The following is a 23,554-nucleotide window of genomic DNA, read 5'->3' as shown; positions in this document are numbered from 1 at the left end:
TTACCATTATGAGAACCATAAGGAGGATTTACTGCAACTCTTCTTAGTTTGTGAAGAACTAAATGTTAAAGGGGTATTCCAGCATCAGTAAACTGTATTTAATAAAAAAAAAAAAAACTATCATCCCAAGACATATAAGTTAAGCAGCGTTCACACTACAATTTTGTAATCTGTTTTTTGTGCTTGGCCACGTTTTTGTGTACACTAAAAAAAACGGATGCATTTTGATCCGTTTTATAAATCCTTTTTTTTTTTTTTTATAATGGAAGTCAATGAAAAAACAGATCATAACGGATGCACCTAAATGTATTTGTTTTTCATCCTTTTTTTTGCATTAAACGGATGGGGAAAAATGGATTGTAAAAATGCAGTGTGCACCCAGCTAATATAGTGTTACCACTAATAATACTGACTTCAGCATGCTTTTGCTTGTCTCTCCCCTGTAAGGAAGTTGTGCAGTCCTTTTATTTTCAGTGTAGTGTTGTCTTAGCAGCTTCTCAGCTTCTTCCTCTGCTGTATTAGGAGACTTGGCTGGATCATCTTTCCTAGCTCAAGCCCTGTCCCCAAAGAGATGTCACCTCTGACCAACTCCTACAGCCCACGTCATCACCTTCCTGTCATATACACATATAAATATATATTTTACTTAGAACATTTAGTTAAGAAAGATGTGTGCTTATAGCTGCTTTGTCCTGAGCAATGCCACAAGCAAAGGAGCAGAGGAAATGAATACAGCAGTTGATGCAGACTTGCTGTCTGTATGGAGAGACAGTCTGCAACATCATGCAATGTTCTGCAGCAGCTGGGGAGGTAAGTAAGCGGGGTTTTGGGGTTTTAATGAAACAATGCAATCTGGGAATTGTAGTATTGAGCAACTGCTCAACCAGGAAGCACAGTGTTTAACTGAAAAAAGTAATTAATAATAGATGATAAAAAAAATATTCTTGGTGGTTTCAGAACTGGGGCAGACAGGTAAGCAATGTTATATATAACAATATCTATCTATCTATCTATCTATCTATCTATCTATCTGTATATCTTTTACCTGACATTGGAATACCCCTTTAAAGAGGTTGTGGGCTCTTATTATATCCATATATATTATATATTACTATTGAACACTATAAAGTGCATCACAGCAGAGGCAGCCATTGCTCAATGGCTCAATGAATAGGAATTGTGTATAAAATGTATAAAACCATGGCTGTCTCAGAATACTATCTTTTTCTATTGATCCAGTGGTAGACTAGGGTGCCTTGCGTCCACTAATCAATTGTAAGGGACTATTGGCTATAAGCCTGCTAAATAATACTGTGCATACAGGTCACATTATATGGGTGTTTGTGAATATAAGCAGAGAGAAGTGATAGGTTCCAATCCAGCTTCAGATGGGGCCAGTTTCTGGCACATACTGTGTAATTATATGGACCCACCGGAGGATTTGCCGGTAGGCCAGTCTGGCCAAGTCTGACCTATGAAAATGACTGCCTCCGTTGTGCACATTTCTGCATGAAATATTCTATATAAAAATAAGCAAATTGTGTTCCAAAAAAATATATCTTGAGAAAATCATACTAATATGTGTACCTGATCTATAGCATACTCTTTTTTTTTTATGAAGATCACTTGGAAAGCAATGAAATAGATACTGATATGAGCTTCCAATTCAGTCCAAAGTAATCTCTCCCATTATCACAATTTATGGATTCTTCCAATTCAGTCTGCTACATGTCCCAGTTGTCAGTCAAAGCAGCCTAAAGCTTACAAATAGAACTGTTCATTAATGATTTGCCAAAAGAAAAAAAAAAGTCTTTATCCCCGTCCCTTAGACATGACCAACCCCATGGAAGAAGGCCTCTATAGGCTTCCCTAAGAATGAAAGACATAACCATTGGGCCTTCTGTTTGGAGTCCATGCATTGGCTCCATCAGCTCTTGTAAAACATAATCACGTTTGCTTGCAAGGAGAAGAGGGCATGTTATAGTTGAAGTGCATTCTCGGCCAGATGGCGGAATTTCACAGTTCAGCTCAGTCTGTGCCATTAGCAAATTCTTGCAGTAGGTTTTCTAAATTTGAGATGCGCTTCTCTTGAGACTCAACAGTGGCTCGCAAGTACTTGATTTCTTCCAGAAGTTCTTCTAGAGAGACTTTCTGATGAAGAAAAACAGAAAGACACAGATAAGCAGAAAGTACAGGTTGGGAGGAGATCTGTGTTGAAAAGCATCACGATAATCTTGTGGGCACTGCCCAACGTACCCGTGAGATCACAGCAGGCGTTGGTCTGTAATATGTAGTAATATGTTCCAGCTGCAACAGCCAGGATTGGGGTTAATCCCTTTGATGCCACTGTCGATAGTAACTGTGGCATCTAAATTATTTTACAGACTACAGGATGCCAATGGTCACCTTGGGAGCAATTGGCCTAAATTGGCCACCAGGTTTACCACTGGTGTCTGCCTATTAGGCCATGGCCGATATACATTCTAATTGTTTTTCATACCTGTGTATCACTGACAAGCAGCAAAGTTTTGGAATACCATGAATTCTAAAGAATTGGTTGCAACGGGAGTCACGTGAACAGAAATGGCCCTGTCACACTGTGGATCGCGCGGCTTCACTTCTAAAGTAAGTGAATGGGGCCTAAGCTCAACCTGGTTGTTAACAGGTTAAGACCATAATGTAAAAGAAATACTCAGGTTAGTACATTCCTAAAATTTTGGACTATCACAGGTGTAACTTGGAGCTCCTGGACCCGAATGTAAAATTTGCTTCAAGACCTGCCACCTTCCCCGTGCTGTTTACAATTCTGGTCTTTTTCTTTCTTTGGCTGAGGGTCCATGTCCTACCGTCCCTTCTGCCCCTCTATGATTTACCCTGTGATGGTGATTTTTTTCAGCCACGGTCATGTTTAGACAGGTGAAGCACTTACTGAGAAGCTGGTGTCGCAGGAAGAGTAACTTCTGCGGGGCCCAGTTGGTGGTTTGTTGTCCAGAATGTTTTTCTTGGTGACTTTGAGTTCTCTGTTCTTCACAGGAACATAGCCCTCCCTGAGTGATACCAATATGGGGTCAGCAGTCTGTCCTGCAAACCATTCGTCTGCTTCAAGGGCTGGTTCAGGTCCGGGTGTGTCCGGGTACAGATCATCCTGGAAGAGGTCTGACTGTAGGAAAGAAAAGCACCAGTCTTATTATTGCAAAAACATCAGTCTAAGGGCCATAGAACAATTAAGAGGAGGAAGCAAGCACTGACCGATCAGATCAGCGCCCACATCCTCCTCAGTCCTGGCTCGCTGCCGGCACTATTACATGCACAGACAGCGAGCAGGAGTAGCGGAGCCATAATATAAAATTTCTTTAGATTTTAAAACATACACAGTTGAGTCACATTATTAAGGCCAGAGGGCAGGTAAATGGAGGGGGTGACTGGTAGGTGTCACAGGTATCTGGAGCTATGCTGACTGCAGGGTGTCCCACAGCTTCTGGAGGGTGTGCGTCAGAGGATACCTTTACTGGACATGGCGATAAAGCTGGTCCCATGGATGGTTAATTGGGTTCATGTCTATGGAATCAGGGGGGCAGGGTAGCATTTGGGAGTCTTATTCATGCTCTGCCAACCAATGACATTTGTAGTCCTGTAATGTTGCATTGCTATGCTGGAAGATCCCATCCACCCCAGGGAAGACAGTCAGCATGTATGTGTGTACGTCATTGGCAAGGAAGGATTCATGCCCAAATGGGTTCAGAGTGCCTTCCAAGTAAACCCAGAGAACATTCTCTAGACCAAACACTACCACCATCCGTGTTCTTCCAGCAATGGCTGCAGGGTGCTTGTTCTCTGATGTTTCTGGATTTACCTGCCAACGCCCGTCCGTGTGATGCAGCAGAGAACATGACTCATCGGAGAAGGTAGCCCTGTGCCAAGGCTACTGCTTTGGAGCCCCATACATGTTGTTTTAGACAACGGCCTAGATTTACTTATGTGTCTGCGCCAGAATTTTGGCTGAAAAAAATGGCGCACATTTATTACGTGGTTTATGCAAAAGGGATGTGGTCTACTTTTCCTCCAAAATGCACTTGAATCTGGCCAAGTAGTAGCTGGTGTAAACTTTGCATAAAAAAAAAACAAGGTCTTTAAGTGCGACATATTTATTAAACAGCCTGATAAACCTGGCACAGATAGTCTAGTCTAAGTTTGCACTTGTCTGTAGCGCACTGGTTGATTCTGGTAGAGAGCTGCTCCACTGTAGCATGTCGGTCCACCATCATGCACCTTTGTAAACAATGTTTGCCACTCATATCAACAATAACTTGCATTACCAATTGTTCACTCACCATACATTCACTAAAGCAGCATGCAAATGATTTTCACACTAGGCAGTTTCAAAAATACAACCACCCTTGGCCCAAAAGCCAGTAATCACCTCTTTTCACAAATCTGACAAATCGCCACTTTTACCCATGACAACAACGATGGTTATGGGTGCAGACAGTCTATCACACATCTCATATATCCAGCAAGCCGGCTCACCACACCTGACTTCAACTGCTGCTGCACCTTCAAGCCAATGTACCACTTTGTTACATAAAAATATTTTTTTACATGACCTGGTTGGCGCCAGCGCGAGGATCCTGGTGGCGCGGTCCATTTCTCTAATCGCTTCCTGAATTCCGCCATCTACATGGTTTCTTCTTATGCAAATAGAGCAGCTCTATGCACTGGAGGTGGGACGGGTGCCCCCTGTACACCGATATCCCCTCCCCTCAGTGCCGCAGCCAGACTTGATTCTGGAGGAGGCGCAGCACTGAGGGGAGGGGATATCTGTGTACTGGGGGCAACAGGCCCACCTCCAGTGCATAGAGTCACTCTATTCGCATATCAGGTCACTGGTGCAGATGGCGGGAATCAAGTGGCGATTTGATCGGGATCTCGGTGCCGACCAGGTGATATAAAAATATTTTTTCATTAGCCTTAGTGGTACATTCCTTATTAGGTTATGTTTTTTCACTTCAGCTTATATAACTATATATTACATGACTGGCAGACTGACAGCCCGTAGCAGCCGGTTGTATGGACAAGTTACAGAATAAACATGAAGATTTTACACTGGAGAATGGAATTAACACAATGACTATGTTCACACAACGTTTTTTCAGCTCCATTTAAAATGACGTCCGTCATTTTGAGTCTAAAATAATGGATGTCATTTAGCTGTCTGGCCTCCCCTTAGTGCAATGACTGGTGCTGGTACATTATACTAGCTTGGGTTACTAATTGTCCTTCGGGTGTGGCTTAGTCGAAAAGTCCATTAAATGTAATAGTAAAAACGAAAAACAGTGAAAAACTAATAAAAAAACTAAAATAATTGTCATGATCATTATTTTGACGTCCGCGGTGATAACGTCCATTCAATACATTGTGTGCATCGGATGTCCGTTTTCCCGTTGACTTCAATGCACTGCATTGAAGTCAATTAAATCGCGGCAAAGACGGACGTAATTTTAAATAGCAAAATCAGCCGCCTTTTCTCTGTTTTTGACGTTGTGTGAACATAGCCAATCAATGGAATTCAGTTATGATGGGGACATGAACAGTAGTATGGCTTATAGAAGTCTATCCATCACCTTTCTGGGCACTGTCATAACTATGGGTTCACATTTCCTCTCGTGTAGTTTGTAAAATCTGTAGAAATTAATTTAATAAAAATAATTAGCGTAAAGAATCATATTATTAACAGATAACAAAACAATATAGCGTGATACAGTAAATTTGGCTAAACCTTAACCTGACAGCTATTTTTTTTATATTCTGACTGTTTTAGGTTATATGCTCACGCAGTATTTTTGCCCAGTATTTTAAAACCAAAACCAGGAACGTATTGGAAAAACAGAAAGACTACGTTCACACACACTGTTGAAATTGAGTGGATGGTCGCCATTTATTGGCAAATAATTACTGTTATTTTAAAACAACGGCCGTTATTTGCCATTAACAGACAAAGCTCATTGTTGCCTGGATGTCCAGGTCACAATGAAGCAGCGCTATCCTCCTTTCCTATGTAAGAGCCATAACACTTATTTTTCCACCTACAGGGCTAGTTGAGGGCTCAATTTTTGCGCCATGGTCTGTATTTTTTTATTGGTATCATACTAGTGTTAAAGAAAAACTGTGGCCGCTTTTTACTATTTTTTATTCTGATGTATAATTTATAATTCTGTAAGCTTCAATTCAGGAACAGTAAATATACGTATGGCTGACATGACGTGATAAAATGGCTGCGATCCACTCAATTTCAGTAGTGTGTGAACATAGCCTTTCTGTGTTTCCAATCCACTCCTGGTTTTGGTTGCAAAATACTGTGCAAAAATACGGTGTGGGAACATAGCCTTAGTCTGTACAATTCTCTGTTGCCTGGCAACGTGGTGGTGGTCTTATGGCCCTTTTACACAGGTTGATCATTGTTAACAAAGGTTCCTAGGAATACTCATTTACCCAATAATCAGTCCATGTAAAAGGGTGAGCCATTGAGCTATGATGACACTGCAGCACACATCACTGCAGAGCGCTGAATGTTTGCCTTTATAAATGACTTTTCTGTTGTAGTCCTGTATTTAGGATAGTACATATATTTGTGATCATATATACTCTATACCCACTGATACCCAAGCCTCAACAGACTGACCAAGAGGATGTTGGGGTTTCACCATCTAAGGTGAAAGTCCATGCAAATGTAAAAACTATTCCTCAGTCTACCCTTCATTTGTCTCCTAAACTCTGTATAATATTAAATAAGTATAAAAAAGGCAATAATGTTGCTAAACCAGAGATAGTTACAACAAGGAAAAGGACTGTGCAGCTTATAGACACTTTTGTGAAAACAGCCTCCCAAGCTGCGCCTCACCAACTAGGGGGCACCTCACAGTTTGAGAAGCACTGCTCTATACTTACATTGCTTGTTCCCCTGCTGCAATGTTCTCTCTGAGCTCCTGATTCACTGCACAGCACTTCCGGGATCGGGGTCACTACCCGCTCAGCCAATGAGTAACTGCAGCAGTGTCCTGTAAGATCCACCTCCGCCACTGATTGGCTAAGCAGGCAATTACACATGCAGACCCTGTGCCCAGATGTGCTGTGCAGTGGGACCAGGAACCCTGTGAGTACAGTGGTGGCAGGGGAGCAAGGAAGGTAAGCAGAGGTTATTTTATATTTAGCACCTACCTGAGCACAGTTAATTATTAAACATTAATTCTATGAACACCCCTTTAAATAAAAATAAAATAAAAAAGTTCTTACCCCTGTACACTCAGCAATAAATGTATATGGGGTGCCAAAACTGGTGACATAGCTTGGGGTGTCTGCTCCGAGGGACATTGTTGGGTAAGGCTTGGTTCACACTGCGTTTTTGCAATCCGTTTTCTTCATCCTTTTTTTTGCAAAAAACGGATGCATTTGTGTGCATCCGTTTTGATCTGTTTGCCATTGACTTCCATTTAAAAAAAAACAGATCAAAACAGATCCGTTTTTTTTTTTAACGGACACAAAAGTAGTGTCCGCTACGTTTTTGTGTCCGCAAAAAAACAGACCCGTTTTGATCCGTTTTTTTTTTTTTTTTTTTTTTACAATGGAAGTAAATGGAAAAACGGATGCACACAAATGCATCCATTTTTTTCATCCGTTTTTTTTTGCAAAAAAAAAAACATGAAAAAAACAGATTGCAAAAACGCAGTGTGAACCCAGCCTAACACTAAACCCCCATTAATTGGCCCCTTAATCTTCCCAATGATTTTCATGCTGACAGTCTGTGTCTGTGCTTTACCTTGCTATTTCACATTTACTGACATCCAGGCCTCTTTTGGGCATGAAACCCATTCCTCTCTGGGGTTCCTTGCTGCTGTAGGTACTCAAGTAATGGACGTAGGGTGCCTCTGATGTGATTTCAAAGTATCGAATGCTACTGTCACCCTGAAAGAAAAAGTGCAAGGTCTGGATTATTTTTGAAAAGCATCAAGAGCGTGGTGAGTCGGCCAGAGTGCGGCACAAACAACTCCTCTTTGCCTCTTCATTACAGTAGGAGACCTGAGATTGTACATAATCCACTGCACGTACATATTACCAAAAGACACTGTGCTCACTAGGGGACTGCCAACTATAGCACACTGTCAGCACTTTCAGTAGGGTCCCGGTGCTGACAGATTCCCTTTAAAGTGTCACTGTTTAAATTTTTTTTTTGCAGAAATCAATAGTACAGGTGATTTTAAGAAACTTTGTAATTGGGATTATTAGCCGAAAAATTCCTTTTTTATCATGCAAAAGTAGTTTGAAGCTCTCTCCCCCTGTCTTCATGGTTCTTTATGGAGAGGGGAGGGGTTGAGGGAGATGAGGCACAAAAACAGGACAACAAAGAGTTAATATACAGCTACATCACCGGGCTATCTCCTCTAAAGTCAACACTGACCACTCTGACCTCTGAATATCGTCTTTCACACAGCTCCCTCTGTGTATTCCTTTGTTCCCTGCTCTCTGCTGCCGACTAATCTCCCTTCTCCCCCCCATCCCTCTCCATATGTTACACAGGGCTTGACTGATGATAAAGAGTCGAGATTTCCTGATAATGAGCAGTAAATGAGAGAGAAGAGGGGGGGGGGGGGGAATGGGGAAATAAACCCATTCACAAAGTTTCTTAAAATCGCCTGTACTATTGATTTCTGCAAAAAAAAAACAACAACAGTGACACTTTAAGTAATGGTTGACTGGGTTACCACACCACCTACTACAAAGTTCTGTGTATTACTTAACTAACTAGGAAGTTCAGGTTACATAAGCAGCTGTCTAGACTGCAATCTAAATGCGTGCGTAAAGCGTCAACTCTCTGCACCTACCACATACAATAAGAACACAAGAATACAAGAAAACCATTGGAAGGCAGAGAGTACTAGCACACTGCTTTTGCATGGGCTCCATCCTCACTTGCATTCTAGGTTATGGGTTCTTTAGACTGCAGCAGGATTATTGGAATGCAAAATACCAGTACCACCACACAAACCCCATTATGAGTTAATGAGTCTGTAAAAACAGATCCATCAAAGGTGTCATCAGCCATAACAGAATGTGAACAGAGGCTTGTCAGCATTTATTGGCCCCCTACCATCCCATGAGCATACAGTACACACATACCTTGCCACAGAGGTAGACAACACTGGAGTCAGGGTCATAGAATGGAAGCAATACCCCATTACTGGTGTCCATTTCTTGTAAGGCAATAGGTTCATCGAAGTTACTCTAGACAATAGAGAGATATGTTAATACAGATGAAGTGGAAATATTACAGTGTTAGTATCAAACAGAAGCTTGTAGAAATTGTGTTGTGAATCAAACATGCTGTAAAAAATTTTTTAAAAGTTAAAGGGGTATTCCACGCAAACATAAATTTTGATATGTTGCTGCCCATCGTGAGACTAACAATTCCTTCCATACTTTTTATTATCTATTCCGTTTCCTTCCCCCAGTTCTCAGCTGCTGCTGACTAAGCTTTTCTCTCGGTCTCCCCCTCCTCCCCCCTCCCTTCTGAGACGGCTAATGTAAACAAGTCCCTGGAAGGCTTTATGTGCAACATTGTAGCTTTTGGGAGGGATAATTACAGTGAGTTCATTAGCAACTTGACCTCAGAATAACCCTCCCGGCATTACAAGCTACAAAGTTGCAGATAAAGCCTGCCAGGGGATTGTTTACATCAGCCCTCTCAAAAATGGAGGGGGGAGGAGGAGGAGACAGAGAGAAAAGTTCACACACAAATTTTTGTGTTTTCAGCAAAAAGCAGCAGCTGAAATCTGGGGGAAGAAGACTGAATAGAAAATAACAAGTATGGAAGGAATTGTTAGTTTGATCATGGGCAGCAACATATGTTTGAGTGGAATACCCCTTTAATTATATGGCCCTAATAAAATATAGTAAGCAAAAATGCTCACCAGCTACTTTATTTTAGCAGTGGTATGACATGTCTGAGTCAGTGCATTCCCATGACTTACAGTGCAACAAATCTAAGAGTGATATCAATGATATATTTAGAGATGATGACTACTAGTTAGAAGGGGTAAACAGACTCAGAGTGACAACCACTACTAGCATCCATACAGTAAGCAGAGGCTGAGACTCGGAAGAGCATAGAAATGCATAGTGTTACATTTGAAAGCAATGTAAATGTATACGTTAGGGTGTTTGGTTTTCTAATGAGCATTGTAATTAGTCTCCTAGTATTTATTATTTCTTCTGCTGAAGGGTCTTAGAAAACATCAATCATGCCCTAGAGCCTAGTAAGATGGTGATCTATAATATACATCCTTAAAGGGGTTGTTTACATAGAAAAAATATTTCTTTCAAATCAACTGGGGCCAGAAAGTGTCAGAGATTTATAATTTACTTCTATAAAAAAACTCAACTCTTTCAGTACTTATCAGCTGCTGTATGTCCCGCAGGAAGTGGTGTATTCTCTCCAGTCTGACACAGTGCTCTTTGCTGCCACCTCTATCCATGTCAGGAACTGTCCAGAGCAGTAGCAAATCACCATAGAAAACCTCTCCTGCTCTCCATATTGGAAAGAATACCACTTCCTGCAGGACATACATCAGCCGATAAGTACTGGAGGATGAGAGTTTTTTTTTTTTAAATAGACGTGACACTTTATGACACCAGTTTATTTAAAAGATTTTTTTTTGTGTGAACTACCCCTTTAACATATACTGTAAATGTATATGCAGTGGGAAAAAAACATTACAATTTCTTAATCATATGGTAAAACTTTATTTTTTTTTAATTTTTTTTATTAATTGTTATTTTGTGACCAAAAATATAAAAACACACTGGTAAAATCTATGTATTTGGCATTAGAGGTTACTAGAGCTTACTGTGGTTAGTATCATGTACATAGAATACTGTACGTATACTTTTTCTACTGTTATTGGTTAACTCTGCATAGCTATCATGCATCGCTGCATGATCCACATATGCACGGACACCATGCTGACACACTGCATTCTAAAGCCAGGATTTGCACTGCTATTATCAACTGTTAGCATAAGACCATTTTTAGAATATAGAATGTCTATCTTCCTTAAAAGCAGACACTGTATATAGTTATCTATGAAGAGTGCTCTGAACTACAACGGCCAGCAACTTTGGTTGCCCTCCGAGTATTTACTTCAGATTTGGGTCGAAAAACATCTATTTTCAGGGTATGGGAATATTTACTCCTCAACACTGAGATTGCAACACCGAGAAGGAAATTAATAAAATCATGGAAATTACCAGATTAGTAGATATGGTAATAATTAACAAAAGGAATTTCAAGCGGAATTTTATTGCGTATTCAGCTTGAAATATCTCCCATAAAATATGTACAGAGCAATGTCCCATTGTGTTCAATGGCATTTCCGCTCTGTTCTCCACACGGCAGAATTTACACACGGAATGCTCCGCCCCGGATCCGCTTTCCACCCAACGAATTGACATGTCAATTCTTTGGGTGGATTCTGCTAGAGGAATCCCATAGAAGTCATTGGGGCTTTAAATTTCTACTTTCTGCTGGAATTCTGCGCCTATTCTGCAAGAGCTGAAGAAAAGGAAATTTCAAACAAAAAAACTTTCCTCTGTCTAAGGGATCTTCTGTCATCAGTAGCGGATTATAATAGGCGGTAGCCTGGGGCCCTGAGCTCCTGAGGGGCCCATGGTCACCCAAATAGATTTATACTTTCAGTGGTGTATTGTCTCCTGGCTGCAATTCTGCCATGATTTGCAAAAAAGTTGCTGCTTTTTACTGCAATTGTGCACAAATCAGGACATGATGACATTATCTATCCTGTACTATGAACACCAGGCTAGTGCTGCCATAGTTACAATGGATTGGGGGGGGCAGGCTTGGTGAATAGTCTGGGGCCTATGGTAAAGTTAATCCGCCCCTGTCTATCATGCTAAATAAACGGCATATATGGCATGCAAACCATCAAGATCAGCTGCTGGCAGCTCTTTTTGTACTTGCTAACCAATTTCTTCACAGGTGTGCTTCATGAGAGACGCTATACGCCATGGTAGCACTTCAAGGGTATGTTCACATTAAGTAATATAGGTGGAATTCTGCGGAGGAGAGCTCCTGCCTGCCTCAGTGTTACACAGTGTCTCTATGTGATGGCTCACGTGCCTCTACTTCCATTGTTCTCCGCTCAAAGAATTGACATGTCAATTCTTTGAGCGGAGAGCGGCGGGAGCAGAGGTGCGCTAGCCATCACATAGAGACACTGTGTAACACTGTGTAACACTGAGGCAGGCAGGAGCTCTCCTCCGCGGAATTTTGACTATATTACTCGGTGTGAACATACCCTTAAAGGGAACCTGTCACACCCCGTGCCGGGGTGACAGGCTCCCGACCCCCCGCTACAGACCCCTATACTCACTTGATCCCGCCGGGTCCCGCTTCTGGATCCGGTCTGGTCAAGGAGATATCAGCCGCTGCAGCCCGGTGCGCACGCTGAGAGATGAGTCCAGTGCTCATAGAGAAAGATGGAGCGCTGGACTCTCCGTCATTCTCTATGAGCGTTGGACTCATCTCTCAGCGCGCGCACCGGGCTGCAGCGGCTGATATTTTCGTGACCCGACCGGATCCAGAAGCGGGACCCGGCGGGATCAAGTGAGTATAGGGGTCTGTAGCGGGGGGTCGGGAGCCTGTGACCCCGGCACGGGCGGTGACAGGTTCCCTTTAAAGTGCTACCATGGCTACCATGGTTTAACTTCCCAGGCTTCATGGGTGCCACCAATTTTGCCCCTGTGCACCTCTGAGCTGTCATTCCAGTTCATCCTTGGTCCTGCCTGGGTCATGTATCGTCTTGTAGTACTGACTAGAGATGAACGCAGCTCAAGCGCAGCCCTAGCGAGTCATGGAAAACATGGATACAGCTTATGGCGCTCATCTCTAGTCCGGACATCTTAACCTACGCACATAGCAATCTGCCGGTGTGATAAACCGAGGTCGCCAAGAATTCTGACCCCTCTCAGTTTGTAAACAATTGGCAAAAACTGGCACATCAACAAAGAGGAGACATCACACAATCATACTGTACTGGCTTGATCTGAGTTTTGAGGTTTCATACAATAGTTTTTGATCCGGCTTTTATACCATTGAAACAGCTCCCACAGATCAGCAAGATGCTTAAAAGACGCCTATTATCTCCTTGATGTATATAACCTTACAGCTTGTCGTTCTCGATGTTGCTGTTTCATTTTTAATATATTGCTGCTTGTACATATAAAACAATAAACATGTTATGCTTACCCGCCGGAATCCTCCTCTGGTGTTGCCAGCGTCCCCTTCTGAGACAAACTTGTCATGGGAGTGACAGCCCGTGCTGCCAATCACTGTCCAGAGGGTTGTTCCATCTTAGTCAGTAATTGGCTGAGCAGGCTGTCACTCCCAATACACGTTGAGGCTCTGCAGTCAGTAGGGAGCACTGGCAACACTGCAACAGGACACTGGGGACATGCGGACAGGTAAGTATAGAATGTTTATTGTTTTATATGTACCAATGTGCTGCAATATGTTAAAAAATGCTGGACAACCCCTTTAATTGAATAGAATTGAATAGCATAATACTCCTGTCAGATGTATACACTACTACTACCTAAGGGAGGACCCAAGACCTGATTTGCTCTACACATAGAAGAATAATTTTCTACCATGCAAATAAACGGTGACACATTTTTTCCAGATGAATTCTCCCTCGAATCCTAATGTCTCGCTCTCTCTTTAATCTAATTGTTGGGCTTGTGGTAGAACTATGACCTTATGCTTTGGAAACAGTGACAATAGCAATCAAATTCCCATGTCTGCCATTACCGGGTCCCATAAGCCCAGCTCTCTCTGACTCATCCGTGTAAAGCCCGTTGTAAAGATATTTCCATCTCGGGTAAAGATGGCACGCATAGGTCTCATCCCCTCATGGGGGGTCATTTTTTCCTGTGAATGGGAGGGGGGTAAGGTGGAAAACAAATTGGTCATAACATTTTTATAGACACAAAGGCTCACTTGGCAGGAAGCATAAAGACAGTATGTTACTGGCTCTTAGTTCTCTGCGGCTATAGTTACCAAGGTGACCCTTGATGAAAAGTTTTCTAGATGCGTCAACTACCCAAGAAGGGCTAGTCTCTCTGCCAACATGTACCGGTCATTATGTCCACATGGCACGGACATCAAAGAAAATAGAAATCAGGCCAATTGTTCTGGTGTTTCTCACAGTTCAGTAACCTCAGAAAAGGGGAAGATTAGTCGAATGGCACAAAGATTATCCAACATTGGGGAATTCTCCAACTCTCATCCAAACATTGGGGTCGAGCATTCTCCAAACTGTAGACCAAATTAAATAGAATCTGTCACTAGGTTCATTCTGTCTTAAATTAGGGCAGCATAAACTAGTAATATTAATGCTGAATTACTTACATCACTTTGTTTAGCCGTTCTCCTAATATGCAGGAGAATAGGACTCTTGCCACTCCCCTCCACCCCACCCCCCCACGGCTGATTGTCAGTTGACTGCCTATAAACAGCATGGATAGATTACTGCCAATTAGCAGCTAGTGGGTGGAGTTTTGTGCTTCTCATGAATATCCAGGACTGCTGGGCTCATGCACATAATGGAGAGGACTACTTATTGTCCATGTTATTAAGGAGGAGATCTCTGGATCAGCTGCACAGAACAGTGTAAGTGATACATCATTCTGTTCAGCTTCTCTGTCACTAATTTATGCTACCCTGAGATTGGACACTATAAACCTACTGACAGAGTCTCTTTAACTCTGTAGATCCCCAGCAAAGACAGGCCCCACTGTTTTATGCTTTTCTTTTAACACCAGTGCATATATGAATATATAAGATTTATTGTATATCAATGTAGGTTGGATATTTGGAATACAAAAGTCACCTTAGTATCTTCGCCGCCCCCCAAGAAGTCAGTATAATAATAAACAATAAGGTAGGTATAGTAAATAAACATGCAGAACACCTTCTCATACCGGATCCCACAGAGCCAGCTGCCGTTCACTCATCTTGCTGAAACCGGTGGTGAATATTTTGCCATTGGACAAAAAAATGGACTTGATCGGCCGAGCCCCTTCATGTGCCCCGCTTTTCTCCTAGTTTATTTGGTTAGCGGGTTAGGGTCACCACAGCAAGTTGAAAACACAAACATGCATGAAAGTTAGCGTCACACTAGGCATCACTACATATTCTCAGTTATCCACACTTTAGTAAGTACAAACTGCTAATATTTTTTTTTAAAAATGCTAACTATTTGGACTTTTCTTCGAGAGTTTACAACACAGCAAACCAGATGTGTGGTAAAGACTATGAGAAAAGGATTATTAAAAGGGGATACTAATAGCTGATTAAAGCATTCATGATTTTGCAGGTAACTTTTCAGGATAAGCTGTGCTACACATGTACATGAGGGCTAGCACTGTATCTGGCCAGTATACTATTTGTATATGACATTTTTCAACTATTTTTCCCTCTGCAGACTTTATTTCTAATCTTCAGTTGTCCCTGAGTTAGTGAGCCTAATATCTATGATGGCTCCCATTCCCTAGATACACAGAAGAGGAGATCCTGCTCCACTATATCTCTATGGCAAACACTCAGAAGTGGCAGCAGCATAGAAGACATTATAGAGCAGTACTGAACAGAGTAAGCTGTAAATTAAGCACTGGAACAAGATATAATATTCACTAATAGCTCCTTGTAGTCCCTTAATAGTTTCTATGTCTGCTTTGGTCAAAAACCACTCTCTCTTTCTATGCCTTTACCCCTAGTCACTCTTTATACACAGACTTCTATAGACAGCAGTGACCTGATACTTCAGTGAGCTGATCCAGACTGAATTAAGCTGTTTTCCAGAGTGAATGATGAGTGTACTCAGGAAAAAAGCAGGAAAGTAGCCCACTGAGAGGAGAATAAGGCATTTTTCTCCTATAAGATATATTATAAAGTTTGTTATATTTTCTTGTAAAAAAAAAGCCTATTTATGACCTTATGTGACTGTATGACTCTCCAATGCTCTGACTGGTGTAGTCTACAATCACACAGACAAATGGAGTATAATTCCCATAGGTATATATTAAAACAATAAAATTTTGGTGGTGGAGCAAGGTGATACCTAGACTGGGCATAATACTACTTACAATTGTTCAGTTGGTGACAAAAAAAAACAGGAACTAACATGCACCCTATAAAAAATGAACAAACTCAAAAGAAACACACAAAAGCTCATGCATAAAAAGTAAGGAAAGAAAAGAAATGACGAGTAGAACTGAAAGGTAAGTTATTTGCATAGAGTAAATCTTGCATGAGTGCAAACCTATGTTAAAGGAGAAATCCTGCTATTTTTTTTTTATTAAAGTATTGTATTGCCCCCCAAAAATTATACAAATCACCAATATACACTTATTACAGGAAATGCTTATAAAATGCTTTTTTCCCTGCACTTACTACTGCATCAAGGCTTCACTTCCTGGATAATATGGTGATGTCACTTCCTAGATAACATGGTGATGTCATTTCCTGTATAACATGGTGATGTCACTTCCTGGATAATATGGTGATGTCACTTCCTGGATAATATGGTGATGTCACTTCCTGGATAACATGGTGATGTCATTTCCTGGATAACATGGTGATGTAGTAAGTAAGTAGCAAGTGTGGATTTGTATAACTTTTGGGGGTCAATTCAAAACTTTAATAAAAATTTTCTCCTAACTTCTCCTTTAGGTGTACCAGCCACAGGGCCGAAGTTGAAACTTTCACGTACAAAGTCCCGGTGAATTCTATGTATAATTAATATTAAGTTAGAATAGGGCTCATGCCAAGAACTCAGCGAGGTATGAAACCTAAATTTCCAGTGTCAGCCTACTCTGAATGCCTCAGGTTCAGTGCTGGCACCATGACAGGTACACTGTAAGCACTACTCTGCTCATGTGGGATATGACCATGAGATCCTGTAGAATAAATAAGCTGTCCCCAGCAGCACATGCAGACAATTGCTACATTTAGGCCTATAAGTAACCACAACCATCATATCCGAAAACCCTTCCATCACCACATTACAATATCAATATGTGATTAAAAACACAATCAGACATCGGGTGTGAAGAGACACAAGTGCACACTGGGTGCATTTAATCAAAGACTGATATATTAAAGGGGTTATCCAGCATTAAAAAAACATGGCCATTTTCTTCCAGAGACAGCACCACTCTTGTCTCCAGTTGGGGGGGCAGGCTTTGTAACTCTATTCCATTGAAGTGAATGAAGCTTAATTGCAAACCACGCCTGACCTGGAGACAAGAGTGGTGCTGTCTCTGGAAGAAAGTGGCCATGTTTTTCTAATGCTGGATAATCCCTTTAGGTAGCTTCTGCTTCATGTTATTATCAGGCCCTGTTCCCCAACTTGTGGCTCCCTAGCTGATCCAAAACTATAACTCCCATGACTAGAACTGTAGTTTCGCAATAGCTAAAGGGCCACTGGGTGGGGAACACTAGTGTAAAGCATGGACTCCTTAAAATAGTAGTTCACAAAAAAAAAATCAACCAAATCAACTGGTGCAAGAAAGTGCCAGAGGTTTGTAATTTTCTTCTATAAAAAAAACCCCCTTCAAATATTCCAGTACTTATCAGCTGCTGTATGTCCTGCACGAAGTGGTGTATTCTCTCCAGTCTGACACAGTGCTCTCTGCTGCCACCTTTGTCCATGTCAAGAACTGTCCAGAGCAGTAGCAAATCCTCATAGAAAACCTCTCCTGCTCTCCAGGTTGGAAAGAATACACCACTTCCTGCAGGACATGCTGCAGCTGATAAGTACTGGAAGACTTGAGATTTTCTAATAAAAGTAAAGCACAAATCTCTGGCTCCAATGTAAATGTAGTTGCTTTTTTTTTGTAATTTTATTTTTTATTTTTTTGTACATTATTATTGAGGCGCCCATCTTCCCTGAACTTCCCCATGGGCATAGGTTCGTAATATGGTGATCTCAGGGCTGTGCAAAAAGAACATAAAAAAAAGGATGTGAATTACTTACACCCACTATTTCCTGCTTCCGAGGGTCTATAACGCGTAATTTCTTATCTTTGCAGGTAGTTGTGATGAGGCTTCCATTATAGTTCCAGCAGATGCTGTAGATGAGGTCGCTGTGCATTTCATCCAAAGTAATAAGAGCCTCCCCAGTCCCCACGTTCCAGATAATAATCATGTTATCACTGCCTAACAGGAAAGGAGAGGTAAAGCACAAACATCTATCACAACTACAGATGACAGATGACGTTCTATCGAGTATAATATTCGCTCGATTATTGGGCTACTCGAAAGTACTCAATACTCCAGCGAGTACTGCGTGCTGCTCAGGTGCTCATTTACAGACAGCTTGTTGAAAGGTGGCTGAGCATAATGCATTTCCACTTTAAAGTATTGTATTGCCCCTCAAAAATTATACAAATCCCCAATATACACTTATTACGGGAAATGCTTATAAAGTGCTTTTTCCCTGCACTTACTACTGCATCAAGGCTTCACTTCCTGGATAGCATGGTGATGTCACTTCCAGGATAAAATGGTGATGTCACTTCCTGGATAACATGGTGATGTCACTTCCTGGATAACATGGGGATGTCACTTCCTGGATAACATGGTGATGTCACTTCCAGGATAAAATGGTGATGTCACTTCCTGGATAACATGGTGGTGTCACTTCCTGGATAACATGGTGATGTCACGACCTGACTCCCAGAGCTGTGAGGGCTGTGGCTGCTGGAGAGGATGATGGCAGAGGGACACAAGGCACTGGGGGGACACTGAGCATCCCTCTGCCATCATCCTCTCCAGCAGCCACAGCCCGCATAGCTCTGGGAGTTGTGACATCACCATTTTGTCCAGTAAGTGACATCACCCTGTTATCCAGGAAGTGACATTGCCATGTTATCCAGGAAGTGACATCACCATGTTATCCAGGAAGTGACATCACCATGTTATCCAGGAAGTAAGTGCAGGGAAAAAAGCACTGTATAAGCATTTTCTGTAATAAGTGTATATTGGGGATTTGTATACCTTTTGGTGGGCAATACAATACTTTATAAAAAAAAATTGCCGGACTTCTCCTTTAACCCCTTAGCGACCCATGACGTATCTGATACGTCATGGCGCCGCGGGGGGTGTTCAGAGCGGGGTCCCGCCGGGACCCCGCTCTGAACGGCGCTGATCCCGGCTGACACGTGCAGCCGGGCAGTGCCTCTGTTAGCCGGCGCGGGTCCCGTTGCCGCGCCGGCTAGTTAAGCACTTCAATGCAGCTGTCAAACCTGACAGCTGCATTGAAGTGCTTTATGCACAACATCCCTGGTGTCTAGTGGGACGGATCTCCCCCCCACGATGCGATCGCGGGGGGGGGGGGAGATCCGTTCTTCTGGCCGTGCCGGGCCTCAGCGTCATGGATCTCATGGATCTTTGCTGTGTATATACACAGCATTGATCTCTATGAGAGATCAGTGCTATGTATATACAAGCCCCCCAGGGGGGCTTCTAGTCCATGTAAAAAAAAAAGTAAAAAAGTGTTTTTATTAATAAAAAATCCCCTCCCCTAATAAAAGTCCAAATCACCCCCCTTTTCCCATTTTATAAATATAAATTAATTAATAAATAAATAAACATATTTAGTATCGCCGCGCGCGTAATCGCCTGAACTATTAATTAATCACATTCCTGATCTCGCACGGTAAACGGCGTAAGCGCAAAAAATCCCAAAGTGCAAAATTGCGCATTTTTGGTCGCATCAAATCCAGAAAAAATGTAATAAAAAGCGATCAAAAAGTTGTATATGCGCAATCAAGGTACCGGTAGAAAGAACGCATCATGGCGCAAAAACTGACACCTCACACAGCCCCATAGACCAAAGGATAAAAGCGCTATAAGCCTGGGAATGGAGCAATTTTAAGTGACATATATTTGTTAACAATGGTTTGAATTTTTTACAGGCCATCCGATACAATATAAGTTATACATGTTATATATCATAGTAATCGTAACGACTTGAGGAACATGCATAACAAGTCAGTTTTACCATAGGGCGAACGGCGTAAATGCAAAACTCCCCGAAATCAAAAGAAATTCGTTTTTTTTTTCAATTTGACAGCGCAAATGATTTTTTTCCGGTTTCACAACATATTTTATGGAAAAATTATGCCTGTAATTGCAAAGTACAATTGGTTTCGCAAAAAATAAGCGCTCATATACGTCTCTAGGTGAAAAAATGCAAGCGCTATGGACTTTTAAACATAAAATGGAAAAAACAAAAGCGCAAAAACTAAAATTGGCTTGGACCTTAAGGGGTTAATAAAGTGTACCTGTCACAATCAGACCTTCCAGATCAGTGGAGAGATCCTCTGCTAATCTGGAAGGTCTGTGAAAGGTACACTTTAAACCACATGGGGTGCGAGGGAAGTATACTTACCGGAATGGTCTTCTAGCTGTCTTCACTATTGCAGCTTAGCCAATCAGCGGCTGCAGCAATGTCCCCCTCTGCTGCTGATTGGCTGAACGGCAATAGTAAAAACAGATGGATGATGGGAGCAGTATGTATAATTTCCCTGTTCCCCTCCCCACCAACAGAGTACAGGCTGACCCTCAGGGGGTTAATTAAGGGTTAGACTAGTAACCAGGTACCTTCCGCTGTGCCAAGCAGGGGGCACCCAGGTCAATACTTGAATCTCCCATTGATTTCAATGGGGCTCGTTACTGGAATCGAGCACTCAAGTATTGAAAAAGCATTCAAGCATTTTGGTGCTCCCTCATCTCTAATCATAACAATATAGATAATAATGTAAAAAAAATGTAAAGGGACAAGTTTAAAAAAAGTTTTTATACATTGCTTTAATAAAGTTGCATTACTCTGTCATATAGCTTCATTAAAATAAATGTGTAATTTTTATTTATATACCATCAAATGTTGAGTGGCGGCCATAGGGAGTGACACACAGGCTTCTCTGTTGTCACCAACAATTATGTCAGGAACTGCAGGGCTGTCCAAGCTCTAATCCCCGCCACTCCTGTGCTCTCAACCACCACAGCTCCACTGATATAAAGTCCCCTCTCACCATGTACTGTATATTGTTATCAGAATATACAGTACACAGGGGGAAACTGAGGACAGTCAGTAGGACTGTGTATTTGGCAGCGCTTGTTCATAGTGGGGAAACAGGGACCAGGGATTAGACAATCCTGCAGTTCCTGACAAGAACGTTGGTGGCATCAGGGAGGCCTGTGTGTCACTCCTTATGGCCGCCACTCAACATTTGATGGTATATAAATAAAAAATAAATTTGATGGTATATAAATAAAAAAATACATTTATGTTAATGAAGCTGTATGACAAAGTAATATAATAAATATAAAAAAAAACTCTTTTACGCTTTTACGCTTTCCTGGAATACCCCTTTAAGCACCTAACAAGTATACATTCAACAATACCCAGCCTGGAGAATGTTAAACGACAATGCACACAGTACTGTATGTGCCGCTGCTTAGTACTCCACAGAAGTAAGGAGTCTAGGGATGAACAGGAGTCCCTGCTCTGGTACATAGAAAAAGTTAAAAAGAGTGATTTATTTTCAATTTGCAGAGGATTTAAAGCGTTATGCCAAGAAATGGAGCTTTGACTGCTATACAGTATAACGTAAAATTACCTAGAACAGATTGTGAAAAATGGTGAAATTAAAGTGATACAGTCACCCCCCTTATTCTCTGTGTGTTTCTCTGCACCATTCACAAGCTTACATACTGCATATTTGATATATCCCGGTAAAAAAACAAAAACTTGCCAGTGTCTTCTTACTGTTCTAAAATCACTTCATTTCATCAGTGAACAGTGTCACCTAAGCGGGGCTTTACTGAAGTTTGGCCCCTCCCCCCCAGCCTGGAATCAGCTAAGTGCCCTGAAGCCCCGCCTAGGTGACACCATTACTCAATTAAATAAAGTGAGAGTAAGGGGGGTGAAAATATCACTTTAATATTAATGCCCCTATACCCCCTCTATACATAGTGGCTAGTGTAGGGTGTATGATTTAGGGTTAAACGTTGGCTGTAAATACAGAGCCGCAAATTGCATCGTTGAAGTTAATTTAGGATAAATGACTTTGCATTTGCTTCCACTTCTACAGCAATAAAATCCATTACAGGAATGTTTTTTCAAAGTGGGTTCTGGGAAATCTCAGGGTTGTACCAAAGGGTTTCCCAGGGAGACAGAAAATGACTAAGGATGTCCTATTATCCACATAAATCTGCTTCATAACGGCAATGAGCGGCTAGATTACATTTTCATTAAAGAATTCCTATTGGCATATATAGAAAGCATAGGCTCCCAAAAGAATAAGGATTCTCTAACCGCAGCCCAATAGCAAGGACGGACTCATATGCAGGCCTTCTCTATCCTGTAAGGCCGTATGGTTTCATGTTATTAGGTGGTTACCTGCACTCATTAACACGTTGCGGGCTGAGGGATGCCATGAGACAATTCCCACTCGCTTCGAGTGACCTTCTAGCGTTACAATAGGTTCAGTTATCGATCGCACTGGTGTGTAGTCTGGGATTTGCCAAACCTGCAAAGAAAATGCAATTTATTTATTTGTGTGTCCTTGTATTAGTACATATAATATAAAATATTGAAAGTTAATACAGTAAAACCACATAGTCACAAACCAGAGAGAGTGCGCAGTCTGAAGAGCACCCAAAAATTATAATTAACTTACCATATTAGATCACACAACGCATACATGTTTTCAAAATTTGAATAATTAAAGGGGTGCTCTGGGCGGGAGGGCTTTTTTAGCTATGGTGAGGGAGGGGGTGGATGAAGGCAACAACGGTCCACTTACCTCCCCGGTTCCAGCACTGGGTCCCACATCGCCCTGCTCCGGTCTGCAGTGCGTATCTGCTGACGTGGCTGGAGACCTAATGTTTCTAACCCGCTAAGCTATTCAGTGACAGAGGCCGGAGCAGCTTGTTGTGGGACTTGGTGCTGGAAACAGGGAGGTAAGTAGATGTTGTTGCCCTCCCACCTGGAGTACCAATTTAAAGTAGAGAAACTCCATTTTATAGTATTATGGCGCCATCTGGTGTTGTTTTAATTTCCTCTTAGAATGTCCATCAAATATGTCAGTGCTAGTGGTCACACACGTGCAGTACCTTAGACAGATTAGATCTAGGGACCTGTCAAAATTTGTTATAATATCGCGGCTGGGTGTTCCAACCGCGACTGATCAAGTGGGGCTCCTGATTGTCTGTGAGACCTAGACTGCCCCATAGACTTTCATCAGGAGCCTGTCCAGGGCACATGACAGAGCCGTGAGAGGACATGTGCAGGGTTCCCTTGGTTTGTTCTCTGGATTGGTCATCAGGACTAGACATCGAAATACATAATGCTGATCCTTAGATAGACAGGCTATGGCACACTCAGGCAGGCAAGATTCCGCCTGATTTACTCAGTGT

General features: G+C 41.9%; 1 protein-coding gene across 4 annotated transcripts in view; it reads right to left on the bottom strand.

Moving 5' to 3' along the window:
- Window positions 1-252: 252 nt before the first annotated feature.
- The window catches only part of CORO6 (coronin 6), an 83,263-nt gene continuing 59,961 nt past the window's right edge, over window positions 253-23,554 (bottom strand). For 3 of the 4 annotated variants that reach the window (XM_069945636.1, XM_069945639.1, XM_069945640.1), the window contains 8 exons: window positions 22,536-22,665; window positions 18,105-18,286; window positions 13,877-13,996; window positions 9,172-9,276; window positions 7,814-7,959; window positions 5,622-5,679; window positions 2,930-3,160; window positions 253-2,151 (listed from right to left, as the gene is read on the bottom strand). In XM_069945636.1, the coding sequence (XP_069801737.1) occupies window positions 2,029-2,151; window positions 2,930-3,160; window positions 5,622-5,679; window positions 7,814-7,959; window positions 9,172-9,276; window positions 13,877-13,996; window positions 18,105-18,286; window positions 22,536-22,665 (1,095 nt within the window). In that variant the 3' untranslated portion in view covers window positions 253-2,028. Of the gene's footprint in view, window positions 2,152-2,929; window positions 3,161-5,621; window positions 5,680-7,813; window positions 7,960-9,171; window positions 9,277-13,876; window positions 13,997-15,048; window positions 15,169-18,104; window positions 18,287-22,535; window positions 22,666-23,554 lie in introns of all 4 variants that reach the window. The other variant, XM_069945638.1, reaches the window with a different exon arrangement.

Source organism: Dendropsophus ebraccatus, chromosome 11 (assembly GCF_027789765.1).
Source record: "Dendropsophus ebraccatus isolate aDenEbr1 chromosome 11, aDenEbr1.pat, whole genome shotgun sequence".
Classification (NCBI taxonomy): Eukaryota; Metazoa; Chordata; class Amphibia; order Anura; family Hylidae; genus Dendropsophus; species Dendropsophus ebraccatus.
This window is presented reverse-complemented; position numbering and strand designations above follow the sequence as displayed.